General features: G+C 46.1%; 1 protein-coding gene across 2 annotated transcripts in view; it reads left to right on the top strand.

The window, feature by feature from the left end:
* The first annotated feature begins 302 nt into the window (after positions 1-302).
* Positions 303-22,405, top strand: part of grk4 (G protein-coupled receptor kinase 4) — a 52,638-nt gene continuing 30,535 nt past the window's right edge. The window contains exons 1-2 of one of the 2 annotated variants that reach the window (XM_048243768.1): positions 303-644; positions 17,922-18,017. In XM_048243768.1, the coding sequence (XP_048099725.1) occupies positions 593-644; positions 17,922-18,017 (148 nt within the window). In that variant the 5' untranslated portion in view covers positions 303-592. The remainder of the gene's footprint in view (positions 645-17,921; positions 18,018-22,405) is intronic. The other variant, XM_048243759.1, reaches the window with a different exon arrangement.

The following is a 22,405-nucleotide window of genomic DNA, read 5'->3' as shown; positions in this document are numbered from 1 at the left end:
ATGATATTAGCCTACTGAATCCACTCCTTAAAGAACATGTCAGAAGAGCATATTGTTTGTGAACATATCTGTGTATGGATAATTTGTTGAAACTGTTTGACCATACTGTCACAGCTTAAACAGGTAAGGGCATGGTCATTCACTCATCCAGCCACCAAAAATGAATGGCCTACTGTAATGGTAGTAGGCTATTGACCCCTCTAAACACAAAAAAATATTGTTTACAACGAGTTTTGGCTGTCAATGTAGCCTGTTCACGGTGAGTGTGTGGTGAGCCCGTATGCGAGTGCGGCTGTAAGGTTACACTAGTTGTAAACTGATCCCTCCTACTCTCCGGCTAGCAGAGCGAGTGAGCGAGGCAGGAAGGAAGGCTAGGCATTGAATGCTAACAAGGGGAGTTCATGTTGGAGCTGCTCTAGATGGTGGGTGGTTTAACATCAAGCTATGGAGAAATACCATTAACCTGGTATGTGCCAGCGCGATATTCACGTTGATCGTCATCATCATTACCATCATCCTCATCTGCACAGCCGTCTTAATCTTTTCCGTTGAGTGAAATGTATCGGGACTGCTCGGGATCCGAATTCTGACAATGGAGATTGAAAATATCGTGGCCAACACTGTGCTGCTGAAGGCAAGAGAAGGTAAGCCACATCAGGGAGAATTCAAGGGGGTGACGAAGAAGACTGAACCACAACAAAGACACGACTCTGCCATTCTTTGGCTGTCCACAATCTGCGCAGTAGTCTGCTGTTTATTTGCATTCAGATAATTTCCCAGTCAGGCAATCAGGGAAATATAGCGTGTCGTCCAGGCTCCTTTTTTTGTTTGCTGGGCATGCTGCAATCTCTACGAGTGAAGCCGTTAAACGGAGGATCAATACACTACTGTTTCAAGACATCAGTAGCTTTGGATCACGTAGCCTGTGGTGGGGTTTTACGCTCGCTGTTACGAAGTATTAAACAACGGAATACATTTTATGAGACATTATCTCTGAATTTACGTTCTGTGTTTGTTAAGTACAAGATTGTGTCATCTATACATTCGATTATTTCAGCAAGAGGATAACAGTATCCTACTACGCAGGTTTGATTTGTAGGGTGGCCTTGCCCATAGTGCTGTAGCCTACCATTTTTAAGCTTCAGCGAGGGTTATTGAAGGAAGGTGCCATAGGTTAGTAGCTGTATCATACATCATATTGATTCTCGTAGTAGCCTACAATTGTGTAATATTTGTGTCATGGAAATAATCATAAAAATACTCAATAAGAATATGGTAGCTAATGAGTGACGCGTTGGATGGGGCAAAGGGGAGGCTATAGGCTAGCCTACCTAATGCAGGCCTGGTATATTAAGTGCGGAGGGGGAAACTGCACACGGCGTACCCCCATCTCCGCAAGCTTTACCTGCCAATGAGGCGAATCTGCAGTTAGGCCTCGAGTTAGCAGACGCCAATATGACTATAGATAGGAAGGCGAACCGCCTCCCGATTTTGCCGTAGTGTCTGTAGAGAGATGGGCAGGCATGACCCTTTACCGTGGGCTGTTTATGCATGGAGACATGACGTCCATCGGTAATGGTGTTGTGGGATGGATCCCTTGATTCAAGGCTGGAAAGATGCAGTATTCAGATCACTAGGTTAACAGTAGACTACCGGACTCTCGTCTTTTTGCGAAAGCAATTGTTTCTATAGTTGTAATGCAACGGCTATTTCAAGAGCTGTTAAGTGGAAAGTGACAGCCCACTTATTCAATAGCATAGATAGGATCAAGGTGTTCTTCAGCTACTGTGTGTGTGACAGAGATAATTAGTTTTAGGCATAGCTTATCCTATACCCTACGTATTCTGCATCACATCCTGCTCCTAAACATGTAGCCCACTAAGCACAGTGAGGGGTCAGAATTGCGCAAAAGTTGCTAAGGAGTCTGGGGCCAACATGCCCCATCACGCACCCTGATTATCCCTGCATAGTAGAAGTTAATTGTCTGTAGCCATGAAGTTTACAGGTTTGACAGAAAGGCCTCTATGAGGTTTGACTTAATTATTTAGTGACCTTTGACCCCAAATCTGGACTTTTTTCAAACTATTTTTTATTCTAACTACAACATGGCATACATGGCCTCTAGCATTTTAAAGTATGCAAACTCATCTCAATAAACAACATCTGCATGTGCAGTCTAAATATGCCGCAAAATTGTAAGAGTCTAAAAGGTCCAATATATCACTTAGCTTTATTTCCGCTATATAAGTTGCACATTTGACATTGTACTGAGTGGTAGCCACAAAGCACACATTTACATTTTAGATGGAAAATTTAAGACCAGAAAAGAAAATCTCTGGATCATGGGTGACTGGGTGTGCCTTGGCACTAATGACAGTGAAATAAACAGATTTTCTTTTTTTTTAGAGGGAAAGGAAGTGGCTGTGTGCCCTCCAGATGCTTTCAATTTGAAGATAAGATAGGGGATGTTTTCATTACACTACTCACTATAAATACCCATGAGTGGTCTTTGGTACAATGTCAATAGCAAGTTTTAAGAAAAATAGATGATGCAAACTGGATTAGGAGGAGAGGTTATCCTTACATGCCTCTGAGTGGCATGAAGTTGAATTAGACATCCATTTGAAGATGCTTCTAAACCACAAAGGTCATTGTCATACAGACTTCACTGTTGACTCACTAAAGTTAAGTCTTAACTCTATCTATTTGCTCATTTTCAAAACATTAGTAAAGTCCATGCACATTCAACCTCGAAAGGCTACAAATGTTGGTAGTTCTTTTGAATGCCAGTCCGATTTAACCACTCTGGGAGTCTCCTTCCCTTTGATCCACTGTCTGCAAAGAGCCCATGTCATTATACAATCAGTGAGAGAAATAGAGGAGATAAACTCATTTAGAATTTGCATTTGGAGTCTATGTTGGTACCATTGTGTCCGAAGGTCTGATCACAACACCAATCTGATATAAAACCATAGGTCAGGGAAATGACATGCCATTAATAATTCATTTTAAATGGGCATACACATGTCACTCTTTCTTTTCAGTAGAATCTTCCACTGTTTGTGTTTGTTTTGCATCCCTTTTTTAATTTTGTCACAAAGTACAATCTCTACTTTAAGCTGTCAGTGTACTTTCTAGAAAATGCTAGATCATACAGAAAATAAGCTGGCACTAATCTGGTAACGCCCATTTTCACATCTCTCACATTTCAAATTTTGCTATCTTTCAGCATGTTTCATTCTTTCCTCCTCTGTTTTTACGAGCTATTCACACATATTTTTGCGTTTGCCGTTGACGTTCAGCGGTTTGACTTTATTAGCTCAATGCTGCTAGCCAGAAGAACCGTCATGGCTTTCATACATCAGGGTGTTCCCACATTTGTCGCCCATAAAAACACATTGCTTTGTGAGGACTTCCCTGATGTGGTTGTCATTAACTGTCCTCACGGCTCTGCGAATGGGCTGTGACTCCAGAATGAATTCCATGTGTTTCGTCCATGCAAGTCAGGAATACATTCTGTGTGCTGACATGACCAAATAGTTATTTGACACACTTCACAGTTGACACAGTTAACTTAGCACCGTGCCATAGTTTGTTGGACCCTCAGTCTTTGTAGCAAAAAAAAAACCTTGAGCTTCTAACTTCAACAACTGTGCTTTTATCCACTCAGAAACAGGGTCAATTAAAATGTACTGTTGTGAAAATTGTAGGATGTATCCTATCAAGTAGTATTTTTCATGTAGTAATTCTGCAATTATGAATAAATAGCCATGTGCATGTCCACACAGTTCTGTATTCCTTTACATCGTTTTAGAACATGGTGATCTACACTATTCTTCCTTATATTTGTATTTGATATTTGGGATTATTTTATTTTATTTGAATGTGTGTGTGTGTCCTACATCCTCTCCCTTGTGGTCTGTGGCAGCTGGTAATAATAATTGGCTGTAGTGTATTTACTTAGAGAATGCCTCCTCAAGACACCAAGAAAGAGACACCTTTGATTTTTTTTTACACTGAATTGCGGTTTGTCTCTATTCTAAAAATCAATTTGATCCGACATACAGTATGCACAAAATATTCTATGGTTGGAAGGAAATTCAATGGCTGTACCTACCCTTTTGTAAAGGGGGGTCCAGCACAGAATCCACTTGTTTCTGTTGTCCTATTTGAACACCAACAGATCTGTCACAGTGATGTGAATGGTATGATGGGACAGTTCTCATCCAACAGCAGCTGTGTGTGCAGACGTGCACGTTTACCCATAGACTGGGAACTACAGTACATGTGTGCCTTCCTTTGTAGGAATCTAGGTGAGATCTGTCATGTTATGCACACACTCACTCAGGCCTGTTAGTGTCACCTGTGCTGTTTTTTCCACTAAATGCATTTGCACATTCATCTCAGTCACTGAAAGGAACCCCCCTGCTGCTGGGACTGGACAATATGGCCATAAACTATGCTGTGGAGGAACGCCGATATACAATATGATACAAAACAATACAATTTAACAGTTAATCCCACCATACTACATCTGAATATTTGTGTTCAATTAAAAAACAAGAAATGATGCTCACAGCTCTGCATATATTGCACATGAGCACCATTTTGCATTTGGAAAAGCATGCAAAAAACATTGTCAATATTGCGATATGCAAAAATCCTTAGGAATAATCACAATATGCTTTACAGCCATACCTGCTAGATGTTAACAGTGTATGTTTTACTCTGTTGTCTAATTAAAGTAGATTGCTAGCTTCATTTGTCTGTGGTCATTCTAAGAAAGAAGCAATATTTTATGATTTTTTGTTTTTCAAGAAGGACCCTAACACAGTGTTGTTGACTAATAATGGCTGTGTTTTGAATTAGCCTGACCTCAGCATAAAGCCAAAAATGTGTGAGGAAGCATTTTGTAAGAAAGCAAAATATTAAATGGAAGGCTCCTTTGGTTATTGAATTACATTGTACCAAAAATTCAGGTTAGTAAAAATGTACAGTGTATTATAAAGCCGAAAGGCATAACTCTGGAAGTATTATGAATGTAGAAAGCTATGTTCTATGGTAATTGTTAGAATCTTGCATCAACAAAGGTCAAGCACACTGTTCTTGATTTTGCTCTTAGCACACTGCAGAACATAGTTTACAACTTTTCCTTCTGGTTGAAGGGTGATGCTTGTTAAATGCTCACACAATTGTGCAGCAGTGTCATTATCAAACAAGAATGATCCTTAAAAAAGTTCTGTCTGTTTGGTTTTTCTAGTCTGAATTTGAAGGTCAACTGTTAGGTTTCAGGTTCTTGAAGGCCTCCTGCCATCTTGCCAATGGCAGGTACATAAACTGGCCTGCGTGTGGCATGGGCTTTCTCTAAAGTCAAACAGGTGTGTGCAGGGACACGATGTTCCCACAGAAATGCGGTGTTCTTCCTAGTACGCACATGTCTGAGAAGCGTTTTAATAACATTTTAATGAAAGGGGAGTTCAAGATGGCCTACTGGCACAGAACCATGTGCTCTCTTGCTCGCTCGCTCGCTCGCTCGCTCTCTCTCTCTCTCTCTCTCTCTCTCTCCTCTTCACTTCACTCACGTTTCCCTCCCTCCATTTCCCACTCAATATTCCCCTGCATCCTTCTCCTGGTCCCGAGAGCTCCTTGAATTATAGGTCAACTTTGAAACTCTTCCTTGTTTAATTTAACAGACTGATGAAATAACATTAGAAATATGTCCTGGGACATGAAGCAAATGGTTTGCTCAGTTCCATGCATCTCTCAGTGTCCATGTGTGTGTGTGTCTCCGTGTGTCCATGTGTGTGTCCGTGTGTGTACCAGTATGTGTGTGTGTGTGTGTGTGTGTTCGTGTGTGTGTGTTCAGATGGCCATACTGCCGAGGACAGTTGGGAAAGAGGGGATTGTGATGAAACATTTATGATGAATGAAGCAGCCCTTTTTCTTCCGTGGTGTTAGGGAGTGGGCTGGGCTGCGTGGGCACTGGGCGGCCGAGATGCCGGCAAGAGGAGGACACTGCCCTCAGACTAAACAAAGAGTCGGCGCCCCGCTTACGTCCAGGCCAGCAGGCCCGGCAGAGAGCCACGTGAGGCTAGCGGGCCCTTTGGGAGACTTGGGTCACTTTCGTCAGCTGACCGTGCTGACATTTCAGAGTGTCAGACATCAGTCCCCTTGCTGGAATTCTAGGAGACAAACACTGCATCCTTGCATTGTTCCTCAGGGTGGTTATGCATGTGCTTATGGTCAGTGTGACATACAGTCACGGAGGGCCGATCAAGCCCGCCATTAAAACTCACCAGAGGTGCGTTCAAATTCACAAACATAGGTGAATGTTTGCAAAGAGTTTTCTGTTAGCCTTGAGTTCCCGGCGAACCTTTGTGAAAACTCGCAAACAGTTTAAGGATGTAGTTCTCTGCAAACATACAGTGGAGCTGGACATGAGCTAGACAAAGTGTTACCGTTACTATGGAATGATTACACCAAATCGCAGCTGTTCAGACAAACGATATTTGGCATGAACGTTCACCACTGTTTGCCGAATCTGAACACACCTCAGGTCTGCTGACACTCAAACTCTTGTTCAGTATAGTTTACAATCTCGGTGGAAGCTCTTATGTGTTTACACTGGGTTTGAAGGACCTCCCTTGTGAACTTCCTCTCCGGTCCGTCTGACACGGGACACAGGCCTGACTTGCATTAGCTGTGGGCAGAAGTATGGAGCCAGATGTCAGGTGTGTTGCCGTTGCTTGCCGCACCGATCCTGATGGAGGTCAGTCATGAGAGGACACTATTAGCTGCTGCTGATGTCTGGGAATTGTTTACTGGTTAACCATCATGCTCACCGACATGACCACATGTTGTGCCAAGTTCTCATTTATGCAGTTGTCTGTTCTCAGTTCGTCCAGCATGGGGCAAATAGTGCTGGTTCCTCTAATATGACGTGTGTCTAGATGTTGGAGAGTAATAGAGAAATAAATAGTCAGGCTAAATGTAGGTGTTCAGGAAAAGTACACTATAATTGTTAATATGTTATTTGCATTCCTGAATTTTATCTTTCCCGTGTCTACCTTATTCTTTTGTCCTTTCTATTTCAAAGTGAAGTCATCCTGGATTTGTTTTTCTTTTTACCCAGACTAGGTTTATATCTGCTTTCAAAACTCCCTGAGTTGTTTTATATTAACTTATTTTGTAGTCAAAATATTGTTTACTCTCGCTCTCGCTCTCCCTTCCCTTCCATCCCTTCCTCTCCTTTTTTGGATTTGCTGTGTCATGACACTGCTATGGCTTTCAAATAAATGCAGACATTTTGCCAGCAGCAGGTAGAGCCAGGCTATAGGAGTCCAAAGGAACGGAGAAAGAACACTGACTGAGCATGAATTCATATGTACACTATGTGCTGTCATAATTTCACTCTATGCACTCAAGATGCATGTGTTCTTGGTCACATGCAGAATGAACCTGCTTCTGTTTTATATGTTTGTACTGTATTGTCCCTGATGAAGGTCCGTTGACTGAAAGCGTGGCGTTCTTTTAATTTAAAGATTCTAGCATGGATTTAAATGTGCAGAAAATAATTGTTTGCTTACTCTATGCTCTCAGACCATTTCAATTCCTTTCACGCTCTGGTTGGTCATTTGTGCTGTTAAGAAAGAGGCATATGCGACTGCACCTCTGTTGCCATTCTGACGAGAGGTTTAGCAACTGACGGAAGGAAAGAACAGAGAGAGCCATACTGTCCTTGTCTGGCGTGGAGGTCTTTTTTTAACGGAGCTCTTATCAGGTGGGGTCCAGCCATGACGGGTGATGGGCTTATCCACTGATAAGGGCAGACTGACACTGAAGACGGTGTGAACTCCCCAAACCTGAAACAGACAGCATTGGTTTGAGTTACGCATTTTAATATACCCTGTTCAACTGATCACTTGGTTGGTCAGAACTTACACATAATGGCCAAAAACGTATGTTTCCTTAAAGCTTGACCCAAATTCAGATTACAGCAGTCAGTGCATACAGTAAACTTCCTTAAAAAAAAGAATATTAAAAAATGAAATAAAAACCATAGTCTGTGAACACAATCTGAATTTGGTGTCACAGCTCACATGAATGAGTATTGCTTTTGTATGGTGCAGGGGAGTTGCCTTAGATGACACACTGAAAATACGCCCATACAACCAGATTGAGTGGAAGGCAGATAGAAATAGATAAAATGAAGGGACAGTTTGTTTCCAGTAGACTGGCATGTTGGTTTTTTTTCTGCGTTCTGCAGTGAATGTGTTCGCTTTGCTGTGCATGGCAGCTTCAGTTTTATGTGACGTAAGTGGAAAAGCAATTTGCGTCAGAATGTAGCTGATTTCCAGCTCCAAGTCTCCCTGTCGAGCGCACCTTGGTGACGTGAATTAAATGTTAAAAAGCGACGTTTATTTATTCAGCTGATTATTCAGCCAAATGCCTTGGAGGCCAAACAGAATCTGGCAGCGCATTTACCTGAATAAATTGTAGCCTCTACCTAAACTTCCTGATGGAGAATCATTACAAATGTACCCCTCGGTTTGTGCTTCTAATATATTGTAATCCAGCATGACTCTTGTCAGTGCTTGTTGAATAACGCTCTCTTGTGTAGGCAGAGACAGGAAGCGCTTTTACCTCTAATGGGCAGGCGGCTAACATTAGGGCCCATTGTCATCCCCACAAGCTGTTTATTTAAACTGTCACTTGATATTAGATAATCCACTCACATCCTGCTCCCGCCCACTTTGATATGTTGCTCGGTGGCCGATCCTATCCTGTCACGAGACGGCCGCACACTCACTGGCTGCTGGCGGTGTCACTTCAGCCCCGATGGGACAGGCCGTGCTTCATGATCGATTGCGTTTAGCCTCCAGACTGCGCTATCAGCTGGCTCGTGGTCTTGTGGCGCCTCGAGGCCTTGACCAGGAAAAAAAGTGACAGATAGAGACAGATAGGTGGACAAGTTTATAAGAGAGAGAGAGGGAAGGAGAGAGAGAGGGAAGTAGAGAGAGAGAGGGAAAGAGAGAGGGAGAGAGTTCTCGGGATGGTCCTTGAAGAAGGATCATCTTGTGTCTGATGGCATTGACTTGGAGTCGGTGTTCTGGGCGAATATGAAACATGGCGAGCAGATAGGCCCAGTGCTTTGTTTTACTCCACAGGTCAGGCTTTTGTTGAAAGGCCAAGTTCACTGGGCTTTAGCTGATTGACGTTAGCTGATTTGAATACTTTTTGCAATTTTCCTGCCCCCCCTTTAATAACACCAGTTGTCACCCTGGTCTGCTGTTGTTGGCTCTGTCTCTCTCTCCTCAGCTCCTCATTCTATTCTGTCCTCCTCAAACGAGAGAAAGAGCCGATTGCCAACCCTTGCCCACTCCCACCCACACAATCCCTCCAGCTCTCCAAACATCTGTGGCCCAACAGTCCCTGCCTCCTCTTGCCCTTGTGTGTGTGTGTGTGTGTGCGTGTGTGCATATCTTTTGTTTGTGTGTGCATGTATCTTTGTGTGTGTGTGTGTGCGTGTATGTGTGCATGCCAATATCTGTGTGTGTGTGTGTGTGTGTGTGTGTGTGTGTGTGCGTGTGTGCATATGCTTTGTTAGTGTGTGTGTGTGTGTGTGTGTGTGTGTGTGCATATGTTTTGTTAATGTGTGTGTGTGTGTGGGTGCTGTCTCTGCCCCCCCCTTCAAGTGGTCCTCATCTGCTTGGGGGGTGTACTCCCCACTGGGCCAGTGATGAGGTCACATGTCATAGGAGCACAGAGGACGGTGGGTACTGGGTCACATGCGCAGTATCAAACCTGAGTAAATATAGTGTGTGTGTGTGTGTGTGTGTGTGTGTGTACACTGGCCTGGAGAAGATGATCACTATGTGTGTGTGCGTTTGTGTTTGTAGCGTATAGGTTTAGTGTTTGCCCTTGCTCCTCAAAGCAAGTAAATATTGTTAGTGTATGTGCACCAGTGTAAACTGGGGTGTAACTGTGTGAGCATTTGTAACGCCTGGAGCGGTCATATGCCTGCATGCCATCACAGGATACCTTTAAAGAGGCTCCCATGCATGATTAGATCAGTCACGCAAGTCACAAGAGTGCTAACACGTCCATCGCCTCTGTGGTTTACTCCTGAAACTTTCAGGGCTCACAAATATTTGACTTGGGCCGTTTAGCACTTAAAGCTACTTGCGTAGCTACACACACACACACAGACACACATGTACACACATGCATACACATGCATATACATGTACACACACGCGTGCGCACGCATACACACACACAGACACAGTAAATTTGGGGATTCTCCACCTGGCCAGTAACCTCACGTCCACTGCACTGCTGTGTCCTTTGTGTATGTTGGTTGGCTGGGAGGAGAGAACAGACCTGGTGCAGGTCAGTCGTTTGGGCCCAGTGTGGAGAGAGCAGACCTGGTGCAGGTCAGTCGTTTGGGCCCAGTGTGGAGAGCAGACTTGGTGCAGGTCAGTCGTTTGGGCCCAGTGTGGAGAGCAGACCTGGTGCAGGTCAGTCGTTTGGGCCCAGTGTGGAGAGCAGGCCTGGTGCAGGTCAGTCGTTTGGGCCCAGTGTGGGAGCTTGGGCCCAGACCTGGAGCAGGTGGGTGCAGGCCCAGTGTGGAGACAAGGCCTGGTGCAGGTCAGTCGTTTGGGCCCAGTGTGGAGACAAGGCCTGGTGCAGGTCAGTCGTTTGGGCCCAGTGTGGAGACAAGGGCTGGTGCAGGTCAGTCGTTTGGGCCCAGTGTGGAGACCAGGCCTGGTGCAGGTCAGTCGTTTGGGCCCAGTGTGGAGACGAGGCCTGGTGCAGGTCAGTCGTTTGGGCCCAGTGTGGAGACGAGGCCTGGTGCAGGTCAGTCGTTTGGGCCCAGTGTGGAGACGAGGCCTGGTGCAGGTCAGTCGTTTGGGCCCAGTGTGGAGACGAGGCCTGGTGCAGCTCTCTCTCTCTCTCTCTCTCTCTCTCTCTCTCTCTCTCTCTCTCTCTCTGTAAACAGTATATAGAAATATATATTCAATATATTGGATTCATATAGTGCTTCTCATCAGATCCCAAAGCACTTCACATGTGGACTGCTGTGGAACGTCTCTCTCTTTCTGTGTCTTTCTTGTCTGCAGCTTTGTTCAGCCTTCTCATCGGCTGGCTTTCCTTTACTTTCATGCTCTATTTCTCCCTCCCTCGCTCTCTGTTCTCTCTCCCTTCACTGCGTCTCTCTCTCTTTCTCTCTCTCTCTCTCTCTCTGAGTCACGTGCAGAAAATGAAAATGAGCTTTGATGGAGCAGGTTTCCGTTTGCAGTCAAACTAGTCTCAGTGCTGAGGGAGCTGATGGAGCTTCAGGCCAAATGCATGATGGAAGCTGCCAGGAAAACAGGGTCTGGGTGAGAGGCAGCCCTTACGCAACTCTCCTCAGCAGTGCGGTCTGGGTGAGGACTGCACACAGCATTGCTGGCCTCAAATGGACAGCACCAGTATGTCTTTAACCTGCCTTGAGGAACTTGCTCATGTGCACAGTTGTACACTTGTACTTGCACACATTGTAAGGAGGGTTTGGAACATGCAGGAGTGAATGAAAAAGAAGTCTTTTTACAACACTGTGTGATCACAAGCAAGCACCAGAGCGACATTTGTGAACAAACACCACTGTGTGTGTGTGTGTGTGTGTGTGTGTGTGTGTGTGTGTGTGAGCTCTGAGAAATCTGGGAATTCTATGTGTATGACATATATTGCAACAGACTGAATGTGTTTAGCCGTTCCTATGTGAGAATGTAATGTTTTGGTGCTGGCTCCCAGGCCAGTGTTATGTGATTTGTGCACTCTGTAGTGGAACTTCATGTTTGGCTTGCCTTGCCTACATCGCTTCATCAGGATTTAGTGAGGAAGGCTGACGTCATCCTTTTTCAGTGAAATTAAAACATCAGTCTCTCTCTCTCTCTCTCTCTCTCTGTCTCTTCCTCTCTCTTTTTCTCTCTCTCTCCCACACACCTCAGACACACATTGCGAGTGTGTTTGGATTTTAAACGATTAGCCATTTCCACCTTGGCCTCCGCTAGCTTGTTCTACGTCTGTCTACATTTTTTTTCATAATGGTCCTTTTTTTTCATAATGGTCCTTTTTTTCATAATGGTCCTTTCCAACCTTGTCTGTACACTCATAAAGTGCAGCTTGTTAAAGTGATGTGATTTTCTCTCTCTCCTCTCTCTCTCTCTCTCTCTCTCTCTCCTCCCTCCTGAGCTCGCTGGTCGGCCAGGGCCGCCACACAAACAGCCCGAGCAGAGAGGAAGAACTGGATTGTGGTTTGGCATGCAGAGATCGTATCTGTTCCTCCCCAGGGGGAAGCCGCTGCATTTTGGAAACAGCTGATCTGGGTACAGTTTCCCTGCGTCCTCCCCGATCCTGACGTCAGCTGCCTGGCTGAACATAGGCAGCAGACCCAGTCTGAACCGAGTTTTTTTTTTTTTTTTTTTTTTTTTTCTCTCTTTTCTGTTTGGCTGGCTTGGCCCATTCCTTCCTTAGATGGAATGTGGCGAAGGATCCCTCCCACGGCAGTATGTAAATGGTTGTAAATAAGTCCTGTTGCCAACGGCCCTCTTTGTGGGATTGTAAATCTGTACCTGTCTGGATTAGCTGGGCTTCCCTCCCTATGGTCACTTTTAATCCACCCGAACAACATGGACTGACCACTGAACTGAACGGTCACCACCAAATGAACAACATGTTCACTGGTATCTTAGAGAAGCCAACGATTCCAGTGTCAACCGACTTCAGTTCTGGTGTTGTCAGTGGCAACAAGCAACAAAATATGGGGGAGGGAAGCAGGCAGTGGCCAGCCATTGTGCATGGGCTTTGGACAAGCACACTGTTCCCAGAACAGCAGCTGGAGGCTTCCGCCTCGGCCCTTGCAGCAGCCCGCAGATAAAGATCAGTATGCGCTGGTGTTTAGATGGTGTAAGCCGATCCGGATGAGCCAGGGGTCCACACGCATGAGAGGACATGTTTGGGTTGCGCTGTCTGCGAGCTAGGCCGCGGTGGCCTTTGGAGACTGCTCTGAGATCAGCTCTGGCTGCTCGGCTTGATGCTTTTTGAAGCTTATGACCTGACCCCGGCCTGGAGCATCACTCTGTGCTGGAACAACGCTACGAGTGAGATCAGACATTTCCAAGGCTTAGTCACCCTTCACACTTCATTGCTATCTGGCCTTCACCGTTGGGTGTGTGTGTGTCCGTGTGTGTCTGTGTGTGTCTGTATATGCATTAGTGAGTGTGTGCATGTGAATGCTGTGTGAAACCTTCATCTTGTGTGTCTATGTGTGTGTGAGAGAAAGAGAGAGACAGAAAGAGAGTTTTTTTCTTTCCGTTTTTTTTTTCTAGGCCTGAGCTCAAGCATGGAACGTTTACTGAAAGTATTTTCTTTTCTGCCCGTTGGTTAAATGGCAGAGTTCTTGTGTTTTTTTAAAAGCCCCGCTGCCCCAATCTTCACCCCTCGCTATTTTATTTATTTTTTTGTCAGGCAAGGCCGGGAAACAAAACAAAAATAAATAAATGTGTTCTCCAGCGCCATAATAAGAGGCGATCCAGTCCCGCATGTGCGTCAGAGTGAAATTACACCAGGGCGGTGCTTCCTCGCGCTCTCTCATCTGCTAGAGATAGTGTGGTTTATCTGAGTATTTTAAGTCTGGGGTTAGGAGGAGAGTGTCATTTTAAAGTGGAAAAAAATGAATCAACATTTCAGTTAGAGAGAAAAAAGCAAGAGAGAGAGAGAGTAAGATAGTAAAAGGCCAAGTTTAAGTGTGCCTGGCCGGCTTGAAGTATTTGTGGCTCATAGACATGTTGAAGGTAATCTAAGGGAAAGTGATATAGTGTGCTGGGATATTTCTCTTGTCGCCGGGCTGATCGGATGGGATTAGGGCTACTGGCGGAAACCTGTCTGACCGGTGGAGTGGCGTGGCTTCATCCAGGAACTCTCCTCGTGCTTGCTGCCATGGCGACACCAGCCTTCGGGTGCCTTCCTGTCTTGTGACAATTATGGTCTATGTGTGCAAACACCGGGACTGTCAGGAGAGAGACGGCAGTGTTTTGTCACACATGCATACACACACATGCGCACACACACACACACACACACACACACACACACACACACACACACACATGCACACACACACACACACACACACACACACACACACACACACACACACACACACACATGCACGCACACTGCAGGTGGATGGGAAAGACAGGCCAGTAGAGCTGAGGATATCCCCCCTCTGTCCTTGAAAACACTTTTTTTTGTCCTTTCAATTAATCATACCTGCGTTGACATCCTTTCCTGCCTCTCCACCAAAATATATGTAAAAAAAACAGAGCTTTCTTAGTGTGTTTCTTAGTTAACACTGACTCTTGGTCTTGCTGGCTTTTTTATTCTCAGTCATTTCTTGCTCTCTTGCTGTGTGTGTGTGTGTGTGATGTAGCAGATCATTCCTGCCGTGTTTGGGTGAACCACCCAGCTTGGTCATCCACATACGATGCACATACACACAAACAGACACACATATGCATGTACATCATTAGACTAAACAATCCCCCCTACACACACATGTGTCTGTGTGTGTCCCTGAGGAGCCACACATGTCCCTAGTTCTTCCACCAGAGGCTCACGGTTGGACTCGGAGGGCCCAGACAGTGCAGCTGTGCAGTGGATCACTCCATGTTCTGAGCTGTGGGACTCCGCTGATGTCTCAATCAGACATGCATGCTTTTGTTTGTTCTTGATTTTGCACACACACACACACACATACACACACCACAGGCCCAGCTGCGCATACACACACACAAACACACACACACGCATACATGCACACACGCACACACACACACACACCACAGGCCCAGCTGCACACACACCCCGTCACACACACACACACAGTAGGCACAGAGATGATCCAATCGGCCTCTGGTACTTTGTGAGAGTTGAAAGCTCCGAGTCCTAGATAGCGGGAGGGAGAGAGGTCTGTTAGCTGATTAGCCCTGCTTCTTATTCTAGAGGCCTTTTACGTTGGAAGTCATTTTGGGGTTAATCCCCTCACTCTAAATTTGAGGTAAACTTTCTGCTGACTGGTACCCCATGGTACTTATCGCAAAGAGTAGGCCGTTCCCTGGTGTCCTGGCTAAATTCCCAACCTGGCTCATTCAATCTGGCCCCTTAACCATCCACCAGTGTAATTGGCTAATTCATTCATTCCCTCAAAGCTGTGTGTGGTGAGTTCTGGCACATAATGGCTGCCGTGCATCACCCAGGTGGGCACTACACATTGGTGGTGGTCAGTGAGGTTCCCCCTTCACTGGAAAGGCGCTGTGGGTGCATTGATAAAGCACTATATAAAGGAAAAGCGCTTTGGGTGCTTTCATAAAGCACTATATAAAGGGAATGTGATGTTGTTGTTGATTTCAGTCACTAGAAGACTCCCTTCTCATGAGATTATGATCTTGCAATCATTCAACTGTAACACCTCACAGACTAATTTAGCAATTTTGTTCATTTCAGTAGGTCCAGTCAAAAAAAAAAAAAAAAAAAAGCAGTCAGGCTTCAAACAAATATAAGTGTAAATTTGGATGTGCGGTTCTCTTAAGGATTCAGATTGTTTGTCCTTTAGGGGAGTCATGCTGCAGGAAACTGCTGGTTGGTTTTGGAGACGTCAATGTGACTAGGAACGTACCAGGCTTTCTTCTGCCTGTTATGACCATAGAAAGGAAATGGTCGTACAAGCTTGAGCTCATTAAAAAAGCACATGGACTGCTCTCATTTATTACATTTAACTGCTCTCCCCTCCTGTTCACATCACACTGCCCATAGCAACCTCAGTCTGTACATTTAAATATCAAAAATAAAAGCACAACCACAGAATTAGTTAAAAAAAGCTTTTTTTCCCCTCTATGGTTTTCTGAGCATGTGAGTATGTATGTCATGACAATGAGCCAATGATTTTTTTTTTTTCAATAAAAAATGTTTCCAAACAGATTTTATAAAAACATCTCGGGGAACGTTAATGCATTTATGTGTAAGAGTTATGTAAAAGATAGGAGAGACCGAGAGGGAGAGCGAGAGGAGTTGGCCTGTGCAGTGCTGACCCCAATGGTCCCCTCTCCTTGGACCTCAGGAGCCAAGTGTGGACCCCAAGGGAAGAGTGCCGCAGATGCTTGTGGTTGATTAGTGCAGGGGCTAGATATGAGGCCTGACCTTTCTCCCTGAAGGGACCGCGCTCACCTAAGGTCACCTCCTAGCAACCAATTATCTCTTTCCGCTTTCGTCCAAGGAACATTTGAAACGGTCTAACAAGTGATAGAGGGTGGTCTTCAATACGAGATCTCAAGCACTAGCATGTGTATATACAGTATATATATATAGTTGTGCTCATAAGTTTACATACCCTGTACATACACATGCTAAAGTTGACTAAAAAGAGGAATAAAAAAAAAATCTTTTGAATATTCCTCTTTTTAGCCAACTTTAGCATGTGTATGTAAACTTATGAGCACTTGGTGATTGGAACACTTGGAGCTGCGCACATGCATGCGTGTGTGTGTGTGTGCGCGTGCATGTGTGCATATCATGCACACACCTGTGAGTTTGTCTGTTGTCACGGGCAGATGACATATTGTTGCACAGCACAGCTGTCATTAGATGCCGTGTCCTGGCGGCAGCTGTGGACGTTGCATCAATCTTCACAGCCCCGTTTCCTTGCCGCGCCTTGGACAGACGTGGAAACTGACCCTGGGCCTGCCCTTCCTGTCTGTTCTGGGGGCCTGATGTGTTTAAACCCAGTGCTTTTGGTGGGTCCTCATCGGGAATGTGTTTGACATTCCTGGCGCTGAGGAGAGGAAGAGCCCTGTTGATGTTTGGCTGTCAGATGTAATTTGGTGTGGGCTGGCAGAGCCGGCTCCGAGTCCAGCCAGCCCCCGAGGACGGGATGGTTCTAGAAGACGCGCGCTGACCAGAGTCCAACCGCTGTTCCAGCTGCAACTGATTTGTTGTCTTTTTGGATCGTGTTTCTGTAAGCATGCATGAAGACTGCTATCAACATTGCGTGTGTGCTTTAGGGTCTGTGTGCGTGTGTGTGTGTGGGGGTGTCTAACGCATAAACCCTCACTGGTTTCATTTCTCAATGTAGAAGCAAAGGAAATTCATATTTAGACTAAAATCATTCGTCATCAAATGCTCTCCCTGTTGAACTAGACTTTTCCACTTTCTGCTGTAAGAACCTCTGCATGTCCACAGTTGTTATGGGCAATAGGGAAAAAAAAGAGTGTTTGACTCTGTCGTTATATCTTACTGATTTCATTGGTTTTGTTTCCTTAACTGCGGAGACTTTGGTTAACCCTTGTCCCACATATTCCATCCTCGTCTCTGTTGCCCTGGTGCTGCACTTTGACCTCAGGAAGCCCTGGAAAATCCATAGGGGGGGGGGGGGTTACTAAAGGATGTCGAGTGGATGTCCCAGGATTTGTCCATATGTAGAGTGTGTGTATAGGGGTGTGTGTGCTTGTGGATAAACCAGGAAGCCTGTTTTGGTTTGATGGTTGAGGAGTGGGTTTGTTTGAAGGAAACCATATTGGATACCACTGGGCATTTTCATTCTGTGCATTTGAACTGCCAGGTCACAGACTGCTAAGACCCAAATGACTCCTGTGAGCTATCTTGTACTGGAGGGGGGGGGGGTGGTGGGTGATCCTCCAGCACTCCTCTATCCTTCCATTCCTCTCCCCCTTACTGACAGCTGACCAAATCTACACCACCACTTTTTTATTTATTTTTTTTCTGTTTTCTGGTCAGGACTGTGCACAGGATGCATGGCTGTCCTTGCAGGTGTTGGTGGCCTGCTCACGTTGCTGTGTGTGTGTCTTGCTTTGCTCCTCCAGGTGGCGGAGGGAAGAGGAACGGCCGGAGCAAGAAATGGAAGGAGATGCTGAAGCTGCCGCACATCAGCGTGTGCGAGGAGCTGCGGGGCACCATCGGTGAGTACGAGCGAGAGCGAGAGAGTGTGTGGCTCTGCAGGCAGCGTGGCCGACCGACCGTGTGGCTTTCGGGATGAGAAGAGGGAGAGAGTGTCTGGTATTTGGTTAGCTTGCGCAAAAAGCCAGATGTTTAGACAGGCACTCTGGTGTTTGTGGTTTATGTTGGGTTCTTGTGTGTGTGTGTGTTTGTGTTTGTGTGTGACTCTGTGTGTGTATGTGTCTGTATGTGGTTTGTGTGTGTGCTCGCTGTATAGATCATGGCAGAAGCAGTGTGTGGTTGAAGGTTAGCGGTCACAATTCTAAACCCCATTCATCAGGGATCCCCAACAAGTTGTCGGCGCGGTGCAGCGCAGCGCAGCGTAGTGTGGTGTGGTGTGTGTGGTGCAGTGTGGTGTGGTGAGGCTAGCTGAATGGAGCCCGCTGACCTTGCTCCAGCATTCCTCCAGCATCAGATCAGATCCGCCCAGCACGTGAGGTAGAGGCTCCCGTCTCTGGCGAGGGCACAGCGGGTACTGAGGGTACGATTCAGAAGAAACCGATGTGGAAAACGGGAGCAAGGAATGACTCAGCCTGCGAAAAATGTGAAATATGATAATAAACGTAGATTCACAAACATGCACGAGGTTGGTGGTTTTTAAGCATAGCGTACTTCTACACGTGAGCGGGCATAACAGGACTCAAGAAGGACAAGGACGACTGAGGGACCATACTGACCTGAGGGACCCTTCCCACACAGGTCTAAGGGGGGGCTCGGGATGTGTCCTCCCATATGAACTGGGTTTTTCTGCAGAAGGTTCCCTCCCCTCCCATATGAACTGGGTTCCTCTGCAAAAGGTTCCCTCCCCTCCCATATGAACTGGGTTCCTCTGCAAAAGGTTCCCTCCTCTGGAAAGGATGTTCTGCCTGGGGGAGGGGGGTGGATCTGGCCTCTGTAAAGCTCCTTGAGACCATTTCAGTGGCTAGAGGCACTATATAAATACAATTAGATTGAATTGAATAAAGGTCATGGTAGCAAAACGTAGCTGTCTCTGCCCAGTGCCCAGGCGACAGCTTTCCATGTGTGTGTGTGTGTATGTCTGTGTGAATGTCATATCGATTGTGTCTTGGTGTGTATTTGCATGGGTGCATTATAATGTTGCATTTTACTGTGCGTGTGTGAGTGTGTGCGCGTGTGGGTTTTGTGTGTGCGTTGAGTCAGGGAGGAAGTGCAAGCCGGAGTTCCTTCCTGTGAGTGCCTCTCCCTACCCAGCGTGTACCCCACCCCTGCAGCCTCACAGCAGGGAGGAAACCAGCCTCAGTGCCCTGCTCCGCCATTGTCTCACTGGCTAGGCTCTGTCCCGATGTGTCTGTGCCTGTGTCTGTGCCTGTGTCTGTGTCTGTGTCTCTGTTTGTGTCTGCGCTCATGTTTCATTGTTTTTACATTACATTACATTATTTCATTACATTTGGCTGACACATTTTTAGCCAAAGCGACTAACAACATGGTAAACAGTTTAAGTTTTAAAGCAATTCTCAACAATTTTAGGACAATTTAAAAAAAACGGTAGAGTACAGTAAGAATAAGTGTATCAGTGAGTGCTGTTTTTAACAGTTACGTGTCAGTTCAAGACGGCTGGTAAGTGCTAGGATCGGCAAGACTTGTTGTAAGTGGTGCTATGAGAGGAGATGTTCTCTAAAGAGCTGGGTCTTCAGGAGTTTTTTGAAAATGGAGAGGGATGTCCCTGCCCTTGTAGGAACTGGCAGTGTGTTCCACCAACGAGGAACAACAGATGAGAAAAGTTTGGATTGGCCTGAGCGTACAGGTGGTAGAGCTAGACGTCGTTCGTCTGAGGAGCGCAGCGGTCTGGAGGTAGCGTATGTCTGTATGAGGGCATTCAAGTAGGCAGGAGCAGAACCGGAGACTACTTTGTAGGCAAGCGTTAGAGCCTTGAATTTGATGCCGCCATAGGTAGCCAGTGTAGCTGGATGAGCAGCGGGGTAACATGTGCCTTTTTGGGTTGGTTGTAGACCAGGCGCGCCGCCGCGTTCTGGATCATCTGAAGTGGTTTCACTGCGCAGGCTGGGAGACCTGACAGGAGGGCGTTGCAGTAGTCGAGTCGTGAGATGAATATTGCCTGAACCAGAAGTTGGGTAGCATATTGAATCAAGTAAGTCCTGATTTTCCGAATGTTGTAGAGTGCGAAACGGCATGACCGTGCGACTGAGGCAACATGATCTGAGAAGTTTAGTTGATTTAGTTGATCCTAGATTTCTTGCAGTCCTGGTAGGTGAAACAGACAGGGAGTCAAATTTGATGTTGATGTCGTGGTGTATGGTAGGTTTAGCTGGGAGGACCAGCAGTTCAGTCTTTGAGAGGTTCAGCTGGAGGTGGTGTGCCTTCATCCATGTAGCTATATCTGAGAGGCAATCCAAGATCCGTGCATCAGGTGGAAAGGACAGATAGAGCTGTGTGTCGTCTGCATAGCAGTGGTATGAGAAGCCATGCGAACGGATAATCTGTGTGTGTATAGCATTCTTATGTCTGTGTGGGTCTGTGTGTGTGTGTGTGTATATGTGTATCTGTGTGTATGTGTCTGTATCTGTGTCTTTGTCTGTGTCTGGTGTTGTGTAGACATGTATTGAGAGAGATAATCCCTTGTCTTGCCCATATTTTAGTGTATGTATGTGTGTGTGTGTGTGTGAGTCTGTCTGCCCGTCTGTCTGAGTGTCTTTATATAGAATCATGGTGTGTGTGTAGTGTACACTGGTGTGTGTGTGTAGTGTATGATCAGTGGTGTGTAGTGTACACATGTGTATGTGTGTGTAGTGTACATGTATGATCAGTGGTGTGTAGTGTACATGTGTGTGTGTGTGTGTGTAGTGTATGATCAGTGGTGTATAGTGTACATTGGTGTACCTTTGTGTGTTCATGACTGTATGCGCATGACAAGTATGCACATGACTGATTGCACATCTTTCGTTCTGTTTGGTTGTATACCGAGTGTGTGTGTGTGTGTGCATGCCTACATGCACATGCTCATGCACATGCTCATGCCCTCCGTGTGAGTCTCGCCACAGCTGTGGGGCTCATTGGTGCACTATGAGACAGATGTTGTTTTGCAGTCAGGTCCAAATGTGTCTCCGCTCAAAACACCAGTCCTGCTACATACCTTTTCTGACGTTAACGTTAACCACTGCCACAACAGCAGCAGCAACAACAACAGCAGCAAACAAGGAAATCCCTCAAAGCCCCCCCCCCCCCCACCTAACTCTCTCCCTCTCTCACACACAAGCGCGCACACACACACACAAGCGCGCACACACAACCACACACACACACAACCATACACACACACACACAATCACACGGAACCTCCATCTGCCTTCCAGCCGCCCGTACATTAAGTGCATTTGCTGGAGGTTGTGGTGGGGGAGTTGCGGTGCCTTCCTGTAGGAAGGGGCTGATTGCATTAGTGCTGTGGCAGACCGGTAGTCTCCTGTGTGCATGTGTTGAGTGGGCCCCGGCCTTATTGATGCGCCTGTCAGGCCGCGCGGATGTGCACGTCCCTCCACCGCGCATTACTGTAAAGCAGGCAGCGCGGATGGCAGTGGGTGGCACGGCGTGGCGCGACGTGCCATGGTCCGGCGCGTCTCTGAGGCTCACGGAGAGATAGCCTCTCAGTCGACGTGTGAATCACTGCTTGTTCCTCTCCTTGGCCACAAACCCCGCATGTGATTTGTCAGGGTCTAATGGCACGAGTGGGCGGCGGTGGCAGCGCGTGCTTCACAGTCTCATGTTGACACAACTCTCTAAAGCTGCAGCTGACCATCATTTTCCAGGTCGATCAATCTGTCGATTATTTTCGACAGATTGATCGACGAGTACATGTTTAATCGATAAAATGCCATGACATGGTCAAAACATTTTGATGATTGTTTCCCAAAACTCAATAATATGTCCTCAAATTCCGTGCTTAGTCCAGAGTCCTGCACGGGTCCATTTTTTTTAGACCCGCCCCCGCCCGCACCCGAGAAGTTCAGCACCAGATCTGAGCCATCACCTGTGGTGATATTAAAATTAAATCCGCACCCGCCTGGACCCGTTAATATTTTGCCCGTTACCCGACCCGAGCCCGCGATAAATCACACACAAGCTAAAATCATTCAAATGAATGTGCTTTATTTTTTTTCTCTCGACAATTGAAACCGAGGGCCTAAAGGGCCGACCTTTTTTTTTACATTTTGCGTCAGGGATAAACCTTACAACAACGACACAGCCCAAACCTTGCTGCATCAGAATATTATTCTACATAAAATGGACCTGTTAATGAAACAAAGAGAACAAGAAAAAAACAACCTGAGCCTGCCACTAGCCAACTTTACCTTGACTTCATCCATTTGTACTCTTG

Source organism: Alosa alosa, chromosome 1 (assembly GCF_017589495.1).
Source record: "Alosa alosa isolate M-15738 ecotype Scorff River chromosome 1, AALO_Geno_1.1, whole genome shotgun sequence".
NCBI classification, from domain to species: Eukaryota; Metazoa; Chordata; class Actinopteri; order Clupeiformes; family Clupeidae; genus Alosa; species Alosa alosa.
Note: the sequence above shows the minus strand (reverse complement) of the source record. Positions and strands in the feature narration are given on the sequence as shown.